A 22,887-nucleotide genomic window follows, 5' to 3' on the forward strand; every position below is an offset into this window, starting at 1 on the left:
TTATATGAAAGTAGAGATTTAAGCATATAATTCAATATTAAAATATAAAATTTAAATGCCGATTATTATATGTCAATGCTGGGCATGCAAATGGGTATAATCAGTTTGGAAAACCGATAAAAGGAATTCTACTTCTCACTAGAAGTATAAATGTTTTTATCTGATCCCTCAAAGAAAAGTAGGAGAATTCTTAGAGCAGCACCGCTGAGCAGAATCCTGGAACTACCTAAATTTCTACCCAGAGAAAAATGGTGGGAAAGAAATTGTTGTACATCGACCTACAGGAGTACTAATCAGGAGTTCCTGCTGTGGCGCAGAGGAAACAAATCCGACTAGGAACCATGAGGATGAGGGTTCAGTCCTGGGCCTTGCTCAGTGGGTTAAGGATCCGGCGTTGCTGTGAGCTGTGGTGTAGGTCGCAGACTCAACTCAGATCCTTCATTGCTGCGGCTGTGATGTAGGCAGGCAGCCGTAGCTCTGATTTGACACCTAGCCTGGGAACCTCCATATGCTGCAATTGCAGGCCTAAAAAGCAAAAACAAAGAATACTATCCAACAGTGAAAACCCATGTGCTACACAAAAACAGCATTAACGAATCTCAGAAACTTCATATTGAAGGAAAGAAGCCAGACATAAAGAAGGACATCCTTGAAGCTTTCATGCATCTAGAGTCCCAAACGGACAGGGCTCATTCATACTGTTGGAAGCCTGGAAAAGGGTTAGCCTTGGAGAAGCTGGTTAGTGACAGAAATTCGTCATTACAAGAATTCTTGGATGCTGCAAATAAGCCAGACACATACTACTTTTAGCACATTGGGCTCAGAAGGAGTTTTGGAAGATTTGGAAAACTTCAGAGTTGTTTAATGTCAGCAGAATGGGCTCTCCTGGTTGGTGTGCTGGTGGTGACAGTCCTTGAAGGCAGTTGGGTGGCCATGGCTTTTTATGGCAGGATGACTTCCGTTCTATAGACAGACCAGGTGTTAGTTACCCCTTCATCAGTGGCTGGACATTTGAGTCTTTCCTGTTCTTTTTCTCTTATGAATAATGCTGCTATGAATAGTCACGGAAAATTTTCTATGTGGTCATACATTTTCATTTCCTTGGGTAAATAAATATGGAGTGAAAGCTGAGCCATGTGGAAAATCATGTGAAATGTGCGGAGAACCTGCTAAACTGTCTTGCACTTGCAGGTCTGCTGGGTTGTCAAAACTGGGATGCTCTCACTGGACTGAGCCATGTGGTCTTGGTATCTTAAATATACAACATATAGAAACACCTGCACACCTAACGTCCTTGTGGACACGCCCACACACAGGTGGTGTGCACTGCAGCTGCCCCACGGGTGCTGACCCACACCTGGAGCAGACTAGGGGCTCTTCGTGTGACTTTGCCCTGAGGGACATGGGACAGCTCTGAGACCGGGCAGTCAGGAGCTCAGACCCTGTCCTGGTTCTACCACTGTCACCCTGTGACTCTGGGCAAGTGCCTTGGTCTCTGTGGGTCTCAGTTCCTGTCCTGTCCAGGGTGGGGTGAGACTCATGCAGGTTCACGGAGGTGAAAGTGCAGTAACTTAACCCCAGGCAGGGCGGCTCCCCAACAGGAGGTCCTGGTGCTTGTGGCCAATCTGTTACCCTTCATCCAGGATGACAGAAAGGGGACAAGAAGAGAAGAAAGCAGGCGTCGTATCCCAGTCTAGGTGGGGAAAGACCCAGAGAGGGTCTGAGAAAGGCCAGGGTGCTGAGCAGGCACCCCTCCCTCTGAGCAAGCCAAGGCCCCCAGCACCTCAGCCCCTGCAGCCCTGCTGGCCTGGGCCCCAGGGGGAGGGAGGAGATCAGGTTGCAGCGGCTGGGCTATATAGCCCCAGCCTCCAGGGCCAGGCTCACTGCTGAGGCTGGGGCCAGGCTGCTGAGATGAAGCTGGGCAGCGCCATCCCCTGGGCCTTGCTGTTCAGTACAGGTGAGGCGGGCCCCGCCCTTGCTCCTGGCCCCTCTCTGCTTCCTCTGCAGCTCAGGGGGTCTGTGCAAGGTGCTTGGTGCAGACCCAGAAGCTCTGGGGGTGACAGTCTGCAAGGCACGCCCCTCCAACAAGACACCTGCCTCATGCTGAGTGGGGAGGAGGGGGCCAACGGCCTGGCCATGACCCTGGGTTTGGAAACCCTTTCTGGGCCCCTGTGTCCTTGGGTTCCCCTGGGCTCCCTGCCGTCCCTGCCCCCTCCCTCCTGCCTTAGCACAAGTCCCAGGATGCCCTGGGGGGCAGCCAGGGCTCAGCCCCGACCTGGATGAGGAGGTGAAGCAGAGGGGCTTGGGCTTTGGAGTGTTCTCAGTGGGGTGACTGTGTGGGTGCTGGAGGGGGGACCCTGGCTTGACCTGAGGGCAGAGGGCATCCGAGGGGGAAGTGGGGCCCTGGAGAAGCCCCTGGCAGCTGGAGGTGCTCTGCCTCTGCCCTAGGATGAGACTTGGCAGCAAGACATGCTGAGGAATGAAGAGCAGGAAGCAGCAGCTCCCAGCAGGGGCTGAGGCTGTGCTGACAGGGACAGCCCCTCCCCTGCAGGGGGCTGGGCGCTGGGACTGCCCGGACCCCCCCCCAGGGAGACCCGCTCTGATTGTGGATGCTGGGAGGGGCGCGGGTGCCCATTCTTCAGGGAAGCATCTGTCTGCGGCTCCCTGCTGCTCTCTGTGCAGTTCTGTCCCCCCTCATCCTCTCCCCTTCTTCCTCCAGCCCCTCGTTTTATCCTGTCCTCACTCCTCTGTTCTCTCTGTTATTGACCTTTGGTCTCCTCACCACTCCTGCCAGGATTCTTTCAAAACCATTATCCATTTCTGCCTGCCATCCCTTGGATAAGGTTATGATTCAGCGGGGAGGGCGGTCACCTGTCCCTCCCAGATAGCATTTGAAGGCTTTGGTCCAGTCACTACAACCGTGCAGCCACCAAACCACAGACCATGGCCACCCTGAGACCTTGGTTGGAGGTATGAAAAAAATCCTCTTTCTTTCTGATGAAGTCAGCAAACAAAAAGGCAGCTGACTGAAACATAGGAGAGACTGGCTTACTGCCCCCCGGAAAGAGTAAGTGCTGTGACCTGACACAGTCCCCCGACTCTCTGCCCCTCTGTTCTAGCTCATTCTAGCTCTCATTAGCTCCCTGGGGCTGGTGTGAGGAGAGACACGACTGGGAGAGTCCTCAGAAATATAAATCTCCTGCGGAGTTCCCTTCATGGCTCAGTGGTTAATGAACCCGACTAGGATCTATGAGGTTGTGGGTTTGATCCCTGGCTCTGATCCCAGGATCCGGCATTGCCATGAGCTGCAGTGTATGTAGGTCACAGATGCGGCTCGAATCTGGTGTTGCTGTGTCTGTGGTGTAGGCCTGCAGCTATAGCTCCGATTCAACCCCTAGCCTGGGAACCTCCATGTGCTGTGGGTATGGCCCTAAAAAGAAAAAAAAGAAAAAAGTGGGTCCTTCCAGAGACATCACTTGAAGTGATGGGGAGATTGAGGAGTCTCTGCTTGAGTCCTGCATTAAGGCAAATCTTGACGTGTGTTGCCCACAGCAGACGTGATGGACACCCCAGCTTGGGGAGGTTTCCTTGGTGCCCACTCCCCACTAGGATCCAGTACCACCTCAGGGTCCAGGAAGGGCAGCTGGAGGTGGATTCTTAGGGTCCTGGCTGTCACTTACAGTCAAAGAGTTTCCAGAGCATTTGTGGATTTGTTTTTACGGAGGAATTAAGTATCTAGTTGTGAAAGGAGAGGAACGTCAGAGAAGGTTGACATGGCAGCTGGAGCGGACGGGCTGGGCTCGGAGGCACAGAGAGGTGGATTATCATCTGGAAACCAAGGAACCAGTTACTGCTAAATTCCCATCTTGCAGGTGAATGGACTAAGGCTTAGGAGAGTAAATATCTGTCTAAAACCACCCAGCTCTCATGCCCAGGGAACGGAGACCCAGCGCCATCCGAATCCTGAGCAGTGCTGTGTCCACTCACCACATCATGTGGATAAGCCACAGGACACATCAAGGGCACGAGGCAATGTGATTGCCACCAGGGCCCCTGAAACAGCACAGAGCTCAGGTCCCTGATACAGTGAAACTCCATAAATGAGATGATTCCTTTCTCCTCAGTTGAAAGCTTTATTCAGTTCATTCAGTCTAACAGCAAGTTGATCGTGGACCTAAAAAATAATTGACAAGAAAAGTGCACATTAATTAGGGTAATGAAACGTCTTGGTCAGGCCAGGGCTGAGAGGTTTCTCAGGAGAGGATCTTAGGATGCTCAGACTAGGAAATTCTTGGGAAAACGGGGATGAGCGGGTCATCCTCCTCAGAGCTGACTTCTGACCGGGCTCCAGAGTGGGAATGTGAGACTAAGTGGAAGTGGAGAAAGGATGAAAAAGCAGCTGAACAAGTGCTGTCTCTGAAGGACGAGCCCAGACCTTTCTTCTGCCCTCCCTGTGTGACCAGGTTTTTCCCAGGGTGAGGACGGCTGTGTTCTCTGCTCCCTGTGCTCAGCACCAACCCTTGAAACCCATCCCCTCTTCCTAGTGTGGGCATCGTCTGTACTAAAGCCCTGACCTACCAGGAACTTCATCTTTTCATTTCTCTTTTCTGTGTTGATGTCTTTTCAGCCACACTGATTTCAACAGGATGGGGCTTGGGTAAGTGCAGACAAAATTATTCACCATTTCCCCCTTCTCACAAGGAGATGTGCTTTGGGGGTTGAAGTTCAAATGCCTCTCCTGGAAAAGCATGTATCATTTTACTCTTTTGGTCAAAAGAATTTGGCATTTCTGAACTTGACCCTATGCTTCAGTCTTAAGCATCCCTAGAGTCCCCTCTCCTCTGAGTTCTCATGACCTTCACCATGTTCCTCCCGGACCCCCTCCTCCACAGCCCCCTTCCCTCCTCCACAGCCCAGGGAGCCTGCCCTGCCCTTCTGCCTGCACAGCCTCACTAGGCAGGGAGAAGGGCCACCTCTCCACAGAGCAGGTGTCACAGGGGGAGGGAGTCCCTTCCAAATGGCTAGAGCCCAGAGGGCTGGGGCAGCAGCATGTTCAGTGTCAGAAATGAGAGTCTCAAGGGAGAGGGAGTGACTGCGGCAGGGGAGGCTGGTCCAGTGGGAAATGCTGCCTCATCATTTGGGAGACTTTTTAATAACTTGATTGATTTACCTCATGATTTCCAATCTAGGCAAAAACATGAACTTGTTTGATCCTAAATATCACTGAGGCATCTGCTATTTTGATCATCTCTTGGTAAAAAATATTTTCTGATGAGGTGTTACATTCTTCTATTTCCAGATGATGTCAGAACAAATTGTAGTAATGAAGATTCCTTTAAAATTCTTAAAAGAATAAAACATAAAAACCACATTTTTGTGGGTCATCAGACGTAGATGGTGGATGTTGGGTGGTAATTGTGGGGTCGGGAAGGTAGGGCCATTGACAGTTTTGTGGGGCCATAGATGGCAGAGCCCCCCGAGGCCTCTGTTGCTCCTGGAGGCTGAAATCTTTTCTTCTGTTGCAGACTATCATGCCTGTGGTGGCCGCCTCACAGATGACTATGGGACAATCTTCACCTATAAGGGGCCCAAAACTGAATGTGTCTGGACTCTCCAGGTGGACCCGAAATATAAACTTCTTGTGTCGATACCCACTCTCAAGTGAGTCCTCAGGATGTGAGTTTTCTTTGCCGATGTTGTAGTTTTATGGGGAAGTGCCCCTCCTGGCCTCCTCCAGTTCACCCAGCACCCACATCCACATATATCCTGACTCCCTTCCACTCCCCCTGAACACCCTTCAGGGGCCCCTGCCTGCTGGATAAAGTTTGCTCTCCTTACATGGGCCTTCCCAGCCCCTCATGACACCCCTGGACCCCCCCTCCCTTCTCACCTCTTCCCCTTCCCCACCCTCTCTGAGCTGAGCCATCACACCCTGAGCTGGGGACCCAGCACCCTGTGGCGCAGCTCTGAGGCTTTGCTCCCCTCGACCTGAAATCATCCCCCACCTCTTCCAGACTCACCTGCTTGCTGCTCAGGGCCTCATTTTGTGTTTCATGATTTTGATGGAGAATGAATTTTTCCATCACACCCAACACCCCTTTTCTGACTCTGTCCACAGGAGGAGAGCTCTTTCTCTGATTTATCCCCCATCCCTGACCCCATGCCAAACTGTGGGTGGAATTTATAGCAAAATATCACTCTGGCCCATGTCTGAGTTTGTACCTACAAGAAATTGGGACTAATTTTTTAGCTAATACCTGAACGAATAAATGAAAGAATGAATAAATGGTAGAAAGAATGAATGAAATGATAAGACCAATTAAATCCTTTGCAAATGTACCAACAATTTAGAGGATTTCTAGAGCAGGTTATTCTTCATTGATGTTAACACTGGAGCCACATTTCCATCAATGGCAGACCGAGTGACACACAGCTCATAGCTCACTCTGATGAGCGATCTTATCTTGTGACTGAGACCCTTCCCCTCCAGACCTTCCACAGGGCAGGACCCCCACCAGGCTCAGGGGCTGCTCGGCAGCATGAGGACAACTAGAGATGCTGCCTCACAGCAGGGCTGAGACCGTCTCCCCAGACCACATCAGGGGGAGGGGGTCAGGCATTTCCTGCATCACCATTTCTAGAAGGGGCAGAGGGACGGTTTATTCTGAAAACTTCCTCTTATTGTCCAGCGGACTTTTGCAAAGACTGATTTTGGATCTGACCATCCTTGGCTCCAAGGAAGGAATCAGTCTGTCCCAGAGCAAAGTGGCATAAAGTCTGCCAAGTGTGTGTCCTGGTGAGACGTCCCTGCCGTGTCCTGCTTTAGCCCAGAGAGGCCCGGGCCCCTCCTGTGTGGGGGACACGCTGGTGGCTAAGTGAGGATGACAGGCTGGGGTCAGGTCTGAGGGGCAGGAGACAGAGACAGGAGGCCTGAGCAGGAGGGTGACAATCCACGTGCACTTGGCCCAAGGACGTGGAGGTGGACGCCCCTCTCGCCTCTGCTGGTCCTGGAGGCCAAGCTGGGGGGCTGGGCCCCATGTGCCCAGGATGCAGGGAGGAATAAGCAGTGAATGTCCCTTGTCATGTGTGGGCCTCACCTGACACAGTGGCTGCTGCCCAAGGAAATGCTCCATGGGGTGGGCTGTGTTGTGACACTCAAGTGGCCTGAGGGACAGTGACTCCCGATCCCAGCGTCCTGCGTGGGCTTCCCTGAGCCATAAGTGGGGCTGCCCAGGGGATGTGGGTGTCCCCTGCAAGCCCAGGTGGAGGCAAGTCCTCAGGGGGAGGCGGGAGGGTCCTGGGCGACTGTCCCCTCTTCCAAAGGCTGACTCTCCTTCTCTGGAGGCACCAGGCCTGGAAGGTCTGCTGAGCAGAGGGGTGTGACTGTGTCAAGTCCCAGGAGGGGGCGGCTGCCTGCAGGAGGGACCAGGATCCCAAATGCTGATGCTGCCTTTCCCTCTCCCACCAGCCTCACCTGTGGGAAGGAGTACGTGGAAATCCTAGAGGGAGCCCCAGGATCTAAGAGTTTGGGGAAATTTTGTGAAGGTTTAAGTATCCTCAATCGCGGTTCTTCAGGCATGACGGTCAAGTACAAGAGAGATTCTGGCCACCCAGCCTCTCCCTATGAGATCATTTTCCTTCGTGACTCACAAGGTAGGTTGGAGGGGACAGGACCCTGATGAGATGCTCTTCCCTGGCCCCGCATGGCTTTGTGGCAAGTTGGACGTGTGAGTGTTTACAGGAGGTTAAAACAATGTTGAATCAAAGTGCTACTTGACTATCCCTGAGTGAGCACGAGTCAGTGTGACCAGCAAGCTTCTTCTGAGACAGACACCCGTTCTATCCCAGCATTTCTGCCTCCCAGATTTGGGGTTGGGAAGACTTGCCATGAAAATTCTTTTACAAATTTTATTTTTCACTTTGATAATCTGGCAATTTCCTCAAATATAATATTTCCCTTCTTGGTCTTATTCATTTTTTATTTTTTTTATTTTTTTGTCTTTTTGTTGTTGTTGTTGTTGCTATCTCTTGGGCCGCTTCCGCGGCATATGGAGGTTCCCAGACTAGGGGTTGAATCGGAGCTGTAGCCACTGGCCTACGCCAGAGCCACAGCAACGCGGGATCCGAGCCGCATCTGCGACCTACACCACAGCTCACGGCAACGCTGGATCGTTAACCCACTGAGCAAGGGCAGGAACCGAACCCGCGACCTCATGGTTCCTAGTCGGATTCGTTAACCACTGCGCCACAACGGGAACTCCCTTTCTTGGTCTTATTCAAATCCCTTTGGCATTTTCCCGTGTATTTATTTAACATATGTAGTGCAAATAGTATACAAAATGTGTGTGTGTTTGTGTGTGTGTGTGTGTGTATCTTACATATTAGATTGTAGCAAATATGTAGGTGTAAAGAAATATTGTAGAATGTATGTCTAGAGTATACTATAGGATGTTTATATTTGCTAGTAAATATTTATGCCTACAATTATATATGTATATATGTACATACATGTAACCTAGAGAAAACCAGCAACAATCCCCCAAATTGTTTTTTCTTTCATTAATGATTACCTGGAATCTTCCCCCACTTGTCAAATGGAAGAAATTGCTTGTTACACTGACTTAACCAAACTCTACTTAAACTGCTCTCTCTCTCACAGGTTAGTGACCTTTGCCTCCTGCCTAAACGTGGACCAGCATTGCTGATGAGCGTGATCTTCCACCAAGACCCCTCCAGAATCCGTGACCACGAGGAGCGCCATCTCCTGGCCACCTACCTAATCGCAGCTGCTCGTCTGGTCCCTCCCACTCCAGATTTCCCAGCCTTTCCTGTCTTCCCTGCTAGGGAACATTTCTTCTTCTGAGCTTTAAATACGTGCCAATCTTATGCTCGGATCATTTACTTATTGCTGTCATCTTTTGGAATAAAGTCTCTTTAGCTGAAGCTGGATTTGTCTTAGTTTGAAAATCCTCATTTCCTGCGTTGGCGCCTCAAGCATCACAGAGAGTGGTTGAAGTCCCTCTATATCCTGAAGGTCTTATCATCAGAGGGATTCTCATTGTCGGAGGCCTGTCTTGAGACAGGAGTGCTGCCGATTTACTTTTTCCCTCTCTTGCATGAGACAAACCTCCACAAACACAGAAATGGGTATTGGCTCAGCTTTTTGCTTAAAGTTTATGGCCGTGTGGTTGATGATAAAGAATATTAGGTGAGGATGTGTTCAATTTTTCTTCTGATTCCCACCAGCCAACTCTAAATTATACCACATCGGAATTTCTTCAAAAGTTCTGAAAAGAATAAAACATACAGCTCACATTATTTCTGGGAGCATCAGCCTCTCGTGCTGTTGCATTGTATCAGACCAGGAAACAGGAGGATCCCAAACCGTGGTGGCCCCTGAAGGGCTCAGCTCCTTTAGGCCTGGAACCGGCCACCAGCAGCAGAGTGCCCGGAGTCCTGGGTTTGTGAATGGAAGAAACCAGAGGCCGGGGCAGTGGAGGTCCTGCACCGTGTGCGACCACAGTGGGATCCGCGGGAAGCCGGTGGAGTGTGCAGGAGGCTGGGCTGGGGCTGTGCCGCATCCACCCAGGAAACGCCTGGTTCTATCACAGTGAAGGACAGATTTCCTGGATGAGGGGAGGTGTTCAGGGCACAAGCCCTGTGGATCTGTGTCCGCAGTGGCTGCCCTCCTGTAACTGTGCCCACGGAAGACCTGGTGTCATCTGCTCAGCTTGGCTCCAGGACATTGGGCCTCCATTGCCGTGCATGGTTTTCTCCAGGAAAGGGCCCCTCCTTCTGACTCTTGGCACCCTGAGCTTCCCTGAAACCCGGCAGCACCCACAGCCGTTGGTGTCCCTGAATTTCGTGGGTCACTCCAGCACCCTCCTCAGGGGCCCCTGGAAATAGACAGGGTGTGATGACATCAAGGATTTACCAACTCAATCCCCCAAACTTTCTTGTCTGGAAACTACTCTCTGGGGTTGACGTTTGCTCTTCAGCTCCCCTGGACCACTCCCAGGATGCCCTGCTCAGGCCACGGAGGGGACGGGCCCTCAGCATCTCTCCCAGGAACCCGTCCTGTTTGTGGCCACACATCCCGGGCACTGAGGCTGATCCTGTTTCTTCTTTCTTGCAGCTGCACACATCAGTTCTACTATCCCAGGTGAGTGGGTGCAGAACCGCTGAGCCCGATTCCTCTCTGGACTTCCACCCTCTCGGGTTCTAGAATTAGGAGACAGGCAGACTCCTGCTGGGGCGTGGTTCCCCTCTGAGGACTCGGGGATTTGTTTCGGTGACCAGCTGAGTCCCCAGGACCATGGCTGCTCCTCAGCTCTGGCTGGAGGGCCCCTCTGGTCTCCTGCTGTTGCCTGATGTCATTCCCAGGTCAGAGAGCCTGTGGGGGAAAAGGGTTTCTCTTCTCGTCACAGCAGATGAAAATAACTCTAAGTCACTCCATGGAGCATAGTGTTACTAACACAGCAAAGAACAACTCCTACAAATGTTTGTCTGTTAAAGGACTTTTCACACTGAGAGTGGGCCCCAAAATGATCTTTATGGCAAAGCAAAAATATCTGCCAAGTGCGTTGGGAACAGCTCTGTTCTCCAGCTCATTTGGCCAGTCACAGGGTAAATGGGAAGAGGTAAGGATTCGAGATGTCCTGTGGTTAAGAAAAAGGAATTAATTTTTCCATCAAACTCATAAGCATGGAATTAAAACTGCATCTCGTAATATCCTAAAGTCACTTAATTTTCTTTCTAGATCGATGGCACCCATCAACTATGATCACATTTTTCCACCAGAACCATAGGCATGGGTTTGTTATCCCCTGGCCTGGCTGTCTATGCCACGGAGGCATACACATACCCAGCACCCCCGCCACCCGCACACCCAGCACACCCAGGCTGCCCCCATCCCCCCCGCGCCCACCCACAGCCAACAGGGAGCTTCCACACCCTCCGCCTTCATATCTCCCCTGCTCCGGAGAGGACTTTTGTTTTAACTAAACAACTAACCATCTGCCCTTTGTTATATGTACATGAGATGAGTGACTCTTAAAAGAATAGACTTCAAGAGTCTATTTCTTCGAGGATCTCCAGAACACCGAGGGGAAGATGGAGACAAAGGATACGTGAACATTTTCAAAATGATCATTGTTTCCCAGGTAATTTTTAAGTCATGATATGCATTCTTCCTGGTCAATTTCTGAGTTACCACTTTACCAATGCCGCATCTCTTGCGGGTACCGTCCCCCCCAAATTTGCCTTTGAAATGGATGCTGGAGGAGGAAAAAAGTCTCAATGTTTGATGACCCTAAGTTGAAAGTGGAGGAAGAAAGCTCTGGAAGGCAGAAGGAGGATTTCCTTGTTTATGGACCTACTCTTAACAATGGTCATGTCAGCCCTGCAGTACATACAAAATGCCTTCTCCTGAATTGACAAGAGTTAAACTTGCCGCTTGCATTCAGAAATGGCCAGAGCAAGGACAATGTTCCACCTCCAGCCCCTGTGTCTTCCCTGGACCAGGAGTGTGGGCGTGACATCAGCACTAGCCAATCAGGCCCCAGACACAGTGGTTACTTCTGTGGGAGGGGCACATGTTCTCAGCAAGGCCAATCAGAATCCTCCCCGGCTTTTCTGCCACAATTCCAGGAAAAGCTGCCTGCTTCACCTGCACTGTCTAAGGGGGTAGGGGAGTGGTCTGGGGCCGAAGGATGCTGTCTTTCTGAGCCTGGGGACGGGACCTGCCTAAGAGTGAAGGCAAAACCCTTAAGGAAGCAGAGGCAGGACAAGTAGAGACAGTCAGAGTCTGAGGACAATCTTAGGGCACCTGAATCTAACTGTGCCTGAAGCCTGATCACTCTTGGACTTCGCAGTTATATGAGCCAACAAATTCTCTGTACCTAGGATGTTTGAGTTAACTTTTCATCATATTCAAACACCAAAAGTCATACCTAGTGAATATTCCCAGGGTTATCTGGGGGTCTAAACCAGAGTAGAATTTAGGAGAATGGACAAGGTAGATCTTGAAAAGCCCAGAGATGCATGAATTTCGTCTTGGCTGACTGCCTGCATCTTAAGGTTGGAGAAGAATCCAAATGTTGATTTAAACGAAAGAAGATTGTTTAGTGTCTCCAATTGAAAGAAAGAAACTAAAAAGTATCAAGAAAGAGATACGGCCAAAGCTGGGCTCAAGGCTCTCTGTGACTTTTGGTCACCCCACAGATCCAAAGGGGGTGTAGTCAGTCAGAGTTACCAGGAGAGGAAGTTCCCATGTGGTGCAGCAAGTTAAAGATCTGGCATTGCTGCCCTTGTGAGCTTGTGGCTCAGGACACAACTGCAGCACAGGTTCGATCCCTGGTCTAGGAACCTCCACATGCTGAGGGTGCAGCCCAGAAAAAAGTTACCAGGAGAGAACGTATCTGAGTGAATAATGTCTCTTTATATTTTGAGCTGGTGCAGACAGAGCCCAGCACTAGACTGCCAAATGGACAGCTGTACAGACGCAGATAAGAAAGGGTGCCTGGGAGTTCCTGTCATGGCTCAGCAGAAATGAATCTGACCAGCATCCATGAGGACGCAGGTTCAATCCCTGGCCTCGCTCAGTGGGTTAAGGATCCTCTGTTGCCGTGAGCTGTGGTGTAGGTTGCAGACATGGCTCGGATCTGGCATTGCTGTGGCTGTGGTGTAGGCTCGCGGCTGTCTGGGACCTCCATATGCCATGGGTGCAGCCCTAAAAAGCAAATAATAATAATAATAATAATAATAATTAGGATCCTAAAGCTTAGAGTCCCACCATGGCGCCCACGGAATAAACAAGCAGATGATACTGTACTTAAACCACATAGAGGAGTTCCCGTCGTGGCGCAGTGGTTAACGAATCTGACTAGGAACCATGAGGTTGCGGGTTCGGTCCCTGCCCTTGCTCAGTGGGTTAACGATCCAGCATTGCTGTGGCTCTGGCGTAGGCTGGTGGCTGCAGCTCCGATTCAACCCCTAGCCTGGGAACCTCCATATGCCGCGGGAGCGGCCCAAGAAATAGCAAAAAAAGACAAAAAACAAAACAAAACAAAACAAAACAAAAAAACCACATAGAGATTTACATGAGGCAAGTGAAGAGGCGGAAGGACAGAGGCTGGTCCACCGAGAGTCGGGAGAATGGGGAGGTGGAGTTGGCCCTTCAGCTCAACCTGATGCCCTGATGGGGACCCCAAGCCCTGGGCAGCTGAGTCTGGAAATGTTGGAAGGATGACTTCCTGGCAGAGGGGACAGGGTGAGCAAAGGCACGAACCTGCCCAGCAGTCTGCTGTGTCCCAAACTCAGTGTGTGGTGGCTCAGCACTGAGAGGGGGCAGAGGGGAGAAGAGGTTAGAAGGGAGGGAAGGCTGGAGGGGGTGGGGGAGAGATTTTATAAAACGATGCCAGGTGGGTAAACTGTATCCTGAAGGTGGGATCCATTGAGGGGCTTTCAAAGGGAAGTGAAAATGGAATTGGAGGGAGTTCCCATTGTGGCTCAGCGTGTTAAGAACCTGACTAGTATCCATGAGGATGCAGGTTCAATCCCTGGCCTCGCTCAGTGAGTTAGATCCAGCGTTGCTGTGAGCTGTGTTGTAGGTTACAGATGCGGCTCAGATCTGGCATTGCTGTGGCTGCGGCGTAGGCTGGCAGTTGCAGCTCCAATCAGACCCTTAGCCTGGGAGCTTCTGTTGCTGTAGGCATGGCTGTAAAAAGAAAAAAAACAAAGAAAATGGAATTGGTTGTGGTGCAGAGTGAACTGGAGGAAACCAAAATGGGATCTTTTCTAGAATCTACAGCATAAGCCAAGAAACTCCACCTCCCTAGAATGCCCTGGAGGAAAAAAGATCCCAGCGTGACATTCAGAGCTGTCCTTATCTGGAAGGTCCAGACACAGGGAGTGCCGTCCCCAAGGGAGGTGATGGCCCTGCCCCAAAGTCTGTGACGAGACCCCCGTGTTCCCCTCCTCGCTGAACAGAAGACAAGGACATGCAGGCAGTTCCAGGCCTAAAGGGCTGTGCCATTCAGGGGCCACTATGGTTTTTCATCCTCCTAATTTCTGGTCTGAGAAAATGCAGTATCAGCAGAGGCTGATGATCCCAAAAATAACATGGGTTTTATATTTCTCTCTTTTCAGAACTTTGTAAGAAATTCTGATGTAGCGTAATTTATAAGTGGCTGGTAGGAATCGGAAGAAATTGAATGCATCCTCACCTAATATTCTTTCCTTTTTTTTTTTTTTTTTTTTTTTTAGGGCTACGCCTGTGGCATACGGAAGTTCCGAGGCTAAGGGTCTAATTGGAGCTCCAGCTGCCAGCCTACACCACAGCCACAGCAACACTAGATCCTTGATCCACTGAGTGAGGCCAGGGATCAAACCCACATCTTCATGGATACTAGTTGGGTTCCTTTCCACTGCACCACAATGGGAACGCCCCGATATTCTTTATCATCAAACACCTGCCCACAAACTTTTGCAAAAGCCTGGTCGACATCTCATTTCTGTTTCTGTAGAAGTTGTTCTTGTGCAGGTGAGTGAAATAGTCACTGGGCAGCAGTCCTATCCCAAGACAGCCCTCAGACAATAAGAAGCCCTCTGATTATAAAGATCTCGGCTTATAAAGGGGTTGCAACCATGCCCTGTGTTGCCGAAGGCTCCGGCCTATGAAAGGAGGACTTTCGAACTGAACAAAACAAAGCCACACTCAGGTAAAGAGACTTTATTCAAAACGATTATAGCAATAAATAGAATGACCCAACCACAAGACTGGCAAGTTATCTAAAAGCTCAGGAGTGAGAAATTTCCCTTTGCAGGGAAAAGCCTAGCTGGAAAGATGGAGGAGACAGGACAGGATGGGCAGCTGCGATCAGACAAGTGACCAGGAAACGCTGGTCCTCGTGGCCTGCTGATTCCAGAAGAGTCTTCAGGAAAGATGGCTTTCCTCTGTAATGCTTGTCCACCCTCAGACACGAGTCTAAGCTTTGGCTCCTGTGGCAAGGAGAGCAGCTTAACTAGAGCTTAGGGAATTCAATTCAACAAGCATTTTCTTCCAATTATTGGGGGGAAAGTTCTGCTAGTCATTGATGAGAAGGGAAACCAATTTTGAGGGACTGTGTCTGGATCATCCTAGGACACATATAGAGCAGACATAACCTACATTTCCTATAGTATACGTCATACGTGGTCTGCTATGCCATACATATCTGTTAAATATATACACTTTGTTATATGTATTACACATTTCAAATAAATACACCACAAAGTATGGTGTATGCTATATGTACTACACATTTCAAATAAATACACCACAAAGGCCTCCGAGTCTCTAATATGATCAAGAAAGGGCAATTTTATATTTGAGATGACGATGCCACATTAGGGAGATGCAAAGTAAAATTTGGGAAATATTTTTTATATACATGTTATTGTAAGAGTTTTTTTATTTCAAGTCTTTCCAACTTAAAACACTGTGGAGGTAGCAATGCTGGGCTGGGACTGGGCAGTGTTTCTGCAGAGACTCACTGGTCACGCTGACTCTCCCTCGCCCAGCTGTGGTCAAGGAAGCCTTTGAATCAGTCTTATTTCAACATGCATGTAAAAGCCACCAGCCCGACCCCCACACAGCCTCGAACCAGCAGGCCCACCCTCCCCGTCACGCCCTACCTTGTGGGATGCCGTAGAAATAGACATTGAAGGAGGAGGCTGGGTGGTGGGAGTCTCTGGAGTACTTAACAGTCGCAACGTTGGAAGAAGACTGATAGACAAAAGTTGTGCCTCCACAAACCTTCAAAAAGTTATCAGGTCCTGCCCGTTGGTCTCGGACTTCTAGATACTCCTTCCCGCAGGTGAGGCTGGTGGGCAGAGGGAAAGGCAGCATCAGCGTTTGGGATCCTGGTCCCTCCTGCAGGCAGCCGCCCCCTCCTGGGACTCGACACAGTCACACCCCTCTGCTCAGCAGACCTTCCAGGCCTGGTGCCTCCAGAGAAGGAGAGTCAGCCTTCGGAAGAGGGGACAGTCGCCCAGGACCCTCCCACCTCCCCCTGAGGACTTGCCTCCACCTGGGCTGCAGGGGACTCCCACATCCCCTGGGCAGCCCCACTTATGGCTCAGGGAAGCCCACGCAGGACGCTGGGATCAGGAGTCACTGTCCCTCAGGCCACTTGAGTGTCACGACACAGCCCACCCCATGGAGCGTTTCCTTGGGCAACAGCCACTGTGTCAGGTGGGGCCTCAGACATGACATGTGACACCACTGCTGGTTCCCCTCCTGCATCCCGATACATGGGGCCCAGCCCCCCAGCTTGGCCTCCAGGACCAGCAGAGGCGAGAGGGGCGTCCACCTCCACGTGCTTGGGCCAAGTGCACGTGGATTGTCACCCTCCTGCCCAGGCCTCCCGTCTCTGTCTCCTGCCCCTCAGACCTGACCCCAGCCTGTCATCCTCACTTAGCCACCAGCGTGTCCCCCACACAGGAGGGGCCCGGGCCTCTCTGGGCTAAAGCAGGACATGGCAGGGACGTCTCACCAGGACACACACTTGGCAGACTTTATGCCACTTTGCTCTGGGACAGACTGATTCCTTCCTTGGAGCCAAGGATGGTCAGATCCAAAATCAGTCTTTGCAAAAGTCCACTGGACAATAAGGGGACGTTTTCAGAATAACCCATCGCTCTGCCCCTTCTAGAAATGGTGATGCAGGAAATGCCTGACCCCCTCCCCCTGATGTGGTCTGGGGAGACGGTCTCAGCCCTGCTGTGAGGCAGCATCTCTAGTTGTCCTCATGCTGCCGAGCAGCCCCTGAGCCTGGTGGGGGTCCTGCCCTGTGGAAGGCCTGGAGGGGAAGGGTCTCAGTCACAAGATAAGATCGCTCATCAGAGCCACTGCTGTGAGCTGTGTGTCACTCGGTCTGCCATTGATGGAAATGTGGCTCCCGCGTTAAAATCTGTGAAGACTAACCTGCTGCAGACATGCTGGAGCTATTGCTACATTGGAAAGGCCTTCGGTGGCCGTATCATTTCATTTGCTCTTTTAATCATTCATTTATTCTTTCGGTTGTTCATCTATTCTTTCACTCATTCATACACAATAGTTTAAAAAATATTCCTTTACCCCCAAAGTTAAGTCTCCCTTTCTCATAGACACAAACTCAGACATGGGCAGGAGTGATATGATGCTGTGAATTCCACCCCAGGTTTGGCATGGGGTCAGGGATGGGGACACATCAGAGACAGATCTGTCCTCCTGTGGACGGAGTCAGAAAAGGGGTATCAGGTATGTCCTTGAGTAAAATCATGAAACAGGACATGAGGCCTCTAAGCAGCAGGCAGGTGAGTCCGGAAGAGGTGGGGGATGATTCTGGGCCGAGGGGACCGTGGGAGCAAAGGCTCAGAGCTGCCCCACAGGGTGCTGGGTCCCCAGCTCAGGGTGCGATGGCTCAGCTCAGAGAGGGTGGGGGAGGGGAAGAGGTGAGAAGGGAGGGGGATCCAGGGGTGTCCTGAGGGCTGGGAGGTCCATGTAAGGAGAGCAAACTTTATCCAGGGCAGAGCCATTGAAGGGTGTCCAGGGGGAGAGGAAGGGAGTCAGGATGTGTGTGGATGAGAGTGCGGGATGGTTCAGGGTGAACCGGAGGAGGCCAAGGGCGACCCCTTCCCGTAAAACGACAACATCAGCCAAGGAGACTCACACCCTGAGCACTCACTTGAGAGGAAGGATTTGCAGTATAATTTTGTGCCCGGGTTTCATCTCGATGGTCCAGACACAGTTCGTCGTCAGCGCCTTATAGTAGGAGATCCAGCCGGAATAGTTTTTGAGGAAGCCCCCGCAGTCATCAGAACCTACAACACAAGAAAGGATCCCAGGGGCCCAGAAGCAGCACCAGGCCACCAGGGGCTGTGCCATCCCTGGGCCCTGCCCCAGTCCCCTTATTACAACCAACGGCCATCATCCAAGTTTGATGACCCAAAAAGATTGGTTTTGTTTTAGCCTTTTACAATTTCGAATGGCCTCATACCCATGACTACGTTTGCTCTGACATCTGTAAAAAGAAATTAAACACGTCTGCAGCAAACCATTCATTGTCATCAACAGTGTCTCCAACGGGAGGTGAGCCCATGGAGACAGAGCCCTCAGCCCGGCCCCCTGAAGGGCCCGTCCATCTGCAGCTTGAGAAAGAGCAGGAAGCGGGTCTCTGGCCCCAAAGGAGCCTGACCTCTCAGAGCCTGAGCCCCACTCGCTGTGGGGACCTGCACAGAGGGGCTGCAGCGCCTGCTCAGCGATGCCCCAGCTCACATCTGGGAGTGAGGAGACAGAGGGCACTGCCCCAGGCCTGGGGCCCCTGCGGAGCTCAGGCGCTGAGGGGCTCAGCCAGGCCTGGACCTGGGACCCCAGATGCACCCCCACTCTGCCTCCTCCTGCCCCGACAGGAGACGCCCCCGCCCTCTGCCCCGACCCCTCACCATGACCCCTGTCCTCTCCCTCAAAGTCCCATTTCTGACCCTGAACTTGGTGCCGCCCCTCGGCCTCCTGAGTCCAGCCACTTGGGGGGCCCCCTCCCCTGTGACGCCTGCACTGCGGAGACCAGGCTCCTTCTCCTTTCCCTCTGAGCTGCTGCTGGCTCGGGAGGGGGGCAGGTCGGGGTCTTCAGAGGCCTGGGGAGGTGGGCTTAGGGATGGTTAGTCCAAAGCAGACCGTTAGGTGGGGAAAACCACGGTCTTTTGGCCAAACGGGTTCCTGGTACATTGGATTCCCTTGTGGAGCAGCCGTGTGTGTTCCAGCTCCGAGCACATCTCTGTGTGAGGAGGGGACGTGGGGACATCATATTTTCTGCATTTACCTTTATTCTGTGCAGTTGAAACCAGTGTGGCTGAAAGACACCAAAACAGAAAAACATCACGACAGCGGGCAGTTAGAGACGGAAACGGGGAACCGGACCCGCGCGCCCGGCATGGTCTGAGCAAGGGGAGAGGCGTCACTGTCCTCATCCCGGGGACCGTCCTGGTCTCACAGGCGAAGGGCGGGCAGAGGGTCTGGGGCTCAGCCTCCAAATCGCACTCCTTCAGCTGTGGTCTCCTTGCTAGTCCAGCCCCACTCAGTGGAACCGTAACCTGCCCTCTCTGGAGCCACAGTCAGAAAAGTCAGCTCTCAGGAGGGGGACGGACTTGTCCCATAAGCCCGGGGAATTTCCTGGTCTCAGCACCCATGGTCTTTTCTCCCATAAACCAAGACGATTGGTCGCCCTTAAAGAACCTGAACATTTCTTGCCTATTCTTTGAGACCAATGATGAATTTGAGATTACAATAAAAACTCCAAATAAAATTTTCAACTGATTACAATAAAAACTCTGAATAAAATTTTCAACTCCACGAGGCCTCTGAATGCGTGGGAATTTCGCTTTGTCATGGACCCAGGTTGGGTGCAAGGATCAAGTGTCGTGATGGCAATCACACAGCTTGTGAGGGCTCCCTGCACGGTGGCTTGTGCTTCTGAGGTGACAAGTGGGCACAGATCTGGCGTGGCTGTGGCTGTGGCATAGGCTGGCAGCTGCACGTCCAATTCAACCCCTAGCCTGGGAACTTCCATATGCTTCCATATGCCATTTAAAACAAAAGAGCATAAACATTAACCAGGACACTGACAGTCCATCTCCAGCTGCCCCTCCTGGAACGTAAGGTGCATTGCATCAGGGAGCACCAAGGAAACCTCCCCACATTGGGGTGTCTACCACGTCTGCTCTCAAAAACGTAAATCAAGGTTGGCCTTACAGCAGGTCTCAATTGCAGAACAGAAACATCCCATCACTTCACAGGGTATCTCTCGATGGGCCCACATCTCCCCAGTGAGATTCTCAGGTCCAGGCTTCAAAACATAGAAAGCATGCAGCCCCTTGCGTGAGTTTGGGACGTGTCACCCCGAATATAACACTCTGGCAAACCGATGACTTGAACTGAAGGCACTTGAGAAACAGCAGATGCGGGAAGGGCCCTGATGGACCTGATTCTCCATAAAAGCTGCCCAAAACCCAGAACAGCTCCACCTGAACATGGAAGAGAGGCAGGTCCTCAGCCCAGGAGCCTGGAATGGAGGCCGACAGGGACCTGAGCTCACACCTGCCCTTCCCCTTGGCCCCCATGGCTCCTGTCATCACCCACAGTCCTGTGCCTGGGGAGGGGGGCGAACAAGGAGGAGGAGGAGAGCCTGGGGAGGGGGCAGCCCCTGAGCTGAGTGCAAAGGGCAAAGGTGAGCAGGGGAGGGGGAGGAGGGAGGAGAGTGAGGACAGATGAGAAGAGGCGCCTGAGCAGAAAAGGGGGCAGAGGATGAGGGGGACAGAACTGCACAGAGAGCAGCAGGGAGCCGCAGACAGACGCTTCCCTGAAGAATGGGCGCCCGTGCCCCTCCCAGCATCCACAATCAGAGCGGGTCTCCCTGGGGGGTCCGGGCAGTCCCAGCGTCCAGTCCCCTGCAGGGGAGGGACTGTCCCTGTCAGCACAGCCTCAGCCCCTGCTGGGAGCTGCTGCTTCCCACTCTTCATTCCTCAGCATGTCTTGCTGCCAAGTCTCATCCTAGGGCAGAGGCAGAGCACCTCCACCTGCAGGGGGCTTCTCCAGGGCCCCGCTTCCCCCTCGGATGCCCTCTGCCCTCAGGTCAAGCCAGGGTCCCCCCTCCAGCACCCACACAGTCACCCCGCTGAGAACACCCCAAAGCCCAAGCCCCTCTGCTTCACCTCCTCATCCAGGTCGGGGCTGAGCCCTGGCTGCCCCCCAGGGCATCCTGGGACTTGTGCTAAGGCAGGAGGGAGGGGGCAGGGAGGGCAGGGAGCCCAGGGGAACCCAAGGACAGGGGGCCCAGAAAGGGTTTCCAAACCCAGGGTCATGGCCAGGCCGTTGGCCCCCTCCTCCCCACTCAGCGTGAGGCAGGTGTCTTGTTGGAGGGGCGTGCCTTGCAGACTGTCACCCCCAGAGCTTCTGGGTCTGCACCAAGCACCCTGCACAGACCCCCTGAGCTGCAGAGGAAGCAGAGAGGGGCCAGGAGCAAGGGCGGGGCCCGCCTCACCTGTACTGAGCAGCAAGGCCCAGGGGATGGCGCTGCCCAGCTTCATCTCAGCAGCCTGGCCCCAGCCTCAGCAGTGAGCCTGGCCCTGGAGGCTGGGGCTATATAGCCCAGCCGCTGCAACCTGATCTCCTCCCTCCCCCTGGGGCCCAGGCCAGCAGGGCTGCAGGGGCTGAGGTGCTGGGGGCCTTGGCTTGCTCAGAGGGAGGGGTGCATGCTCAGCACCCTGGCCTTTCTCACTGGGTCTTTCCCCACCTAGACTGGGATACGACGCCTGCTTTCTTCTCTTCTTGTCCCCTTTCTGTCATCCTGGATGAAGGGTAACAGATTGGCCACAAGCACCAGGACCTCCTGTTGGGGAGCCGCCCTGCCTGGGGTTAAGCTACTGCACTTTCAGCTCCATGAACCCACATGAGCCTCACAACACCTTGGACAGGACAGGAACTAAGAAGACCCACAGACACCAAGGCACTTGCCCAGCGTCACAGGGTAACAGTGGCTGAATCAGGACGAGGTCTGAGCTCCCAGCTGCCCGGTCTCTCTAAGAGCTGTCCCATGTCCCTCAGGGCAAAGCCACACAAAGAGCCCCCAGTCTGCTCCAGGTGTGCGTCGGCACTGGCGGGGCAGCTGCAGTGCACACCCCTGTGTGTGGGCGTGTCCACAAGGATGACACGTGTGCAGGTGTCGCCACTTCTTCCCTAATTATACTGAGACCACATGGCTCTGTCCCTGAGAGCTCCCCAGTTACAAGAACCCAGCAGACCTGCCAGTGCAAGACAGTTGAGCCGGTTCTCAGCCCCTTTCTCAGGATTTTCCATGTGGCCCAGCTTTCCACCAGGTGTTTCCCCAAGGAAATGAAGACTTAGGTCCACACGGGAAATTTCCGTGAATATTCAGAGCAGAATTACTCCAAAAGGAAAGAGAGGAGAAGCACCCAAAGGTCCATCCTCTGCTGAAGGGATAAATAAATCACGGTCTGTCTCTAGGATGGAAGACATTCATCCATGAAAAGCCACGGCCACCAACGGCCTCCAAGGACCGTCACCACCTACACGCCAGCCAGGAGGCGAGAGAGCCCATTGTGCGACATTAAACGACTCTGAATTTTACCAGTCTTTCCAAATGCCTTGCTGAATAGAAAGCTTCAAAATAATATATATTTTTAAAATACGTATTTCTCCTGTTGCCAGTGGACTTCATCTCCTTTCTTATGCATCTAGTTCAACTGCTGCTTTTTTGTGAAATACTGATTTAGCCATATTTTTGGCCAGCTCTCTATTACTTTTTTTTTTGGCTGTGCCTGTAGCATGCACAAGTTCCTGGGCCAGGGATCGATCCCAAGCCATAGCAGTGACAATACCAAATCCTTAACTGCTAGGACTCCTGGGAATCCAATTTTCTATTACACGTCCATCACTCACCTTTCTCTAAGGGACAGGGGAGGACTTCCTGTCCTCTCCCTCCCACTTCTCTCTTACAGGGGCCCTCAGGTCCCCAGGGTAGATCAGCCTCGCACCTCCTGCAGAACCAGGGAGGCCGCCCTCAGCCACCTGCTCCCTCAGGCCTCCTGCCTGATGACCGCAGGGGAGGCCGCTTGGGACGTGTCCTCCTTCTCAAGGTCAATTCCACTTCGGCCCTTGAGCCCCCTGATTATTGCTACAATAAAATCAATAATGCCACCCCGTTCTCCTCCATCCAGACTCCCTTTCCTGATCTTCCCAGATGTCCCTCACAGTCCCTGCCCTCAGAACACCCCCTGCCCTGGTCTGGGGAAAGGACACGGGAGCTCCCCGTGGACGTAAATGCCCGGATGGAGCAGAGGCGGGGACCA

At 52.4% G+C, this 22,887-nt stretch overlaps 2 protein-coding genes across 2 annotated transcripts; one reads left to right on the plus strand and one right to left on the minus strand.

Moving 5' to 3' along the window:
• Nucleotides 1-1,906: 1,906 nt before the first annotated feature.
• On the plus strand, nucleotides 1,907-8,941 carry PSP-I (porcine seminal protein I). Its single transcript, NM_213837.1, has 5 exons — nucleotides 1,907-1,957; nucleotides 4,628-4,657; nucleotides 5,526-5,661; nucleotides 7,469-7,653; nucleotides 8,660-8,941. The coding sequence occupies exons 1-5, from the start codon at nucleotides 1,912-1,914 to the stop codon at nucleotides 8,662-8,664; spliced, it is 402 nt and encodes a 133-aa protein (NP_999002.1). The 5' UTR covers nucleotides 1,907-1,911; the 3' UTR covers nucleotides 8,665-8,941.
• Nucleotides 8,942-14,720: 5,779 nt separating this feature from the next.
• Nucleotides 14,721-21,134, minus strand: SPMI (seminal plasma sperm motility inhibitor/spermadhesin AQN-3-like protein). The gene is made up of 5 exons (NM_001031776.1): nucleotides 21,060-21,134; nucleotides 18,843-18,872; nucleotides 17,709-17,844; nucleotides 15,676-15,863; nucleotides 14,721-15,000 (listed from the first exon to the last, which is right to left on the minus strand). Exons 1-5 carry the CDS (start codon nucleotides 21,103-21,105, stop codon nucleotides 14,987-14,989), a joined length of 414 nt encoding a protein of 137 aa, NP_001026946.1. The 5' UTR covers nucleotides 21,106-21,134; the 3' UTR covers nucleotides 14,721-14,986.
• Between the last annotated feature and the right edge of the window lie 1,753 nt (nucleotides 21,135-22,887).

Source organism: Sus scrofa, chromosome 14 (genome assembly GCF_054392235.1).
Source record: "Sus scrofa isolate SSC_HxYL_T2T_F1_AM1 chromosome 14, Sscrofa_HxYL_maternal_Yorkshire_Landrace_v2.0, whole genome shotgun sequence".
NCBI classification, from domain to species: domain Eukaryota; kingdom Metazoa; phylum Chordata; class Mammalia; order Artiodactyla; family Suidae; genus Sus; species Sus scrofa.

Coding starts and splice junctions, on each gene's coding strand:
- PSP-I (NM_213837.1), top strand. CDS start 1,912: ATGAAGCTGGGCAGCGCCATCCCCTGGGCCTTGCTGTTCAGTACAG. Junction 4,658..5,525: donor TTCAACAGGATGGGGCTTGG/GTAAGTGCAGAC, acceptor CTTCTGTTGCAG/ACTATCATGCCTGTGGTGGC. Junction 5,662..7,468: donor GTGTCGATACCCACTCTCAA/GTGAGTCCTCAG, acceptor CTCTCCCACCAG/CCTCACCTGTGGGAAGGAGT.
- SPMI (NM_001031776.1), bottom strand. CDS start 21,105: ATGAAGCTGGGCAGCGCCATCCCCTGGGCCTTGCTGCTCAGTACAG. Junction 17,845..18,842: donor TTCAACTGCACAGAATAAAG/GTAAATGCAGAA, acceptor CTTGTGTTGTAG/GTTCTGATGACTGCGGGGGC. Junction 15,864..17,708: donor CTGCAAATCCTTCCTCTCAA/GTGAGTGCTCAG, acceptor TCTGCCCACCAG/CCTCACCTGCGGGAAGGAGT.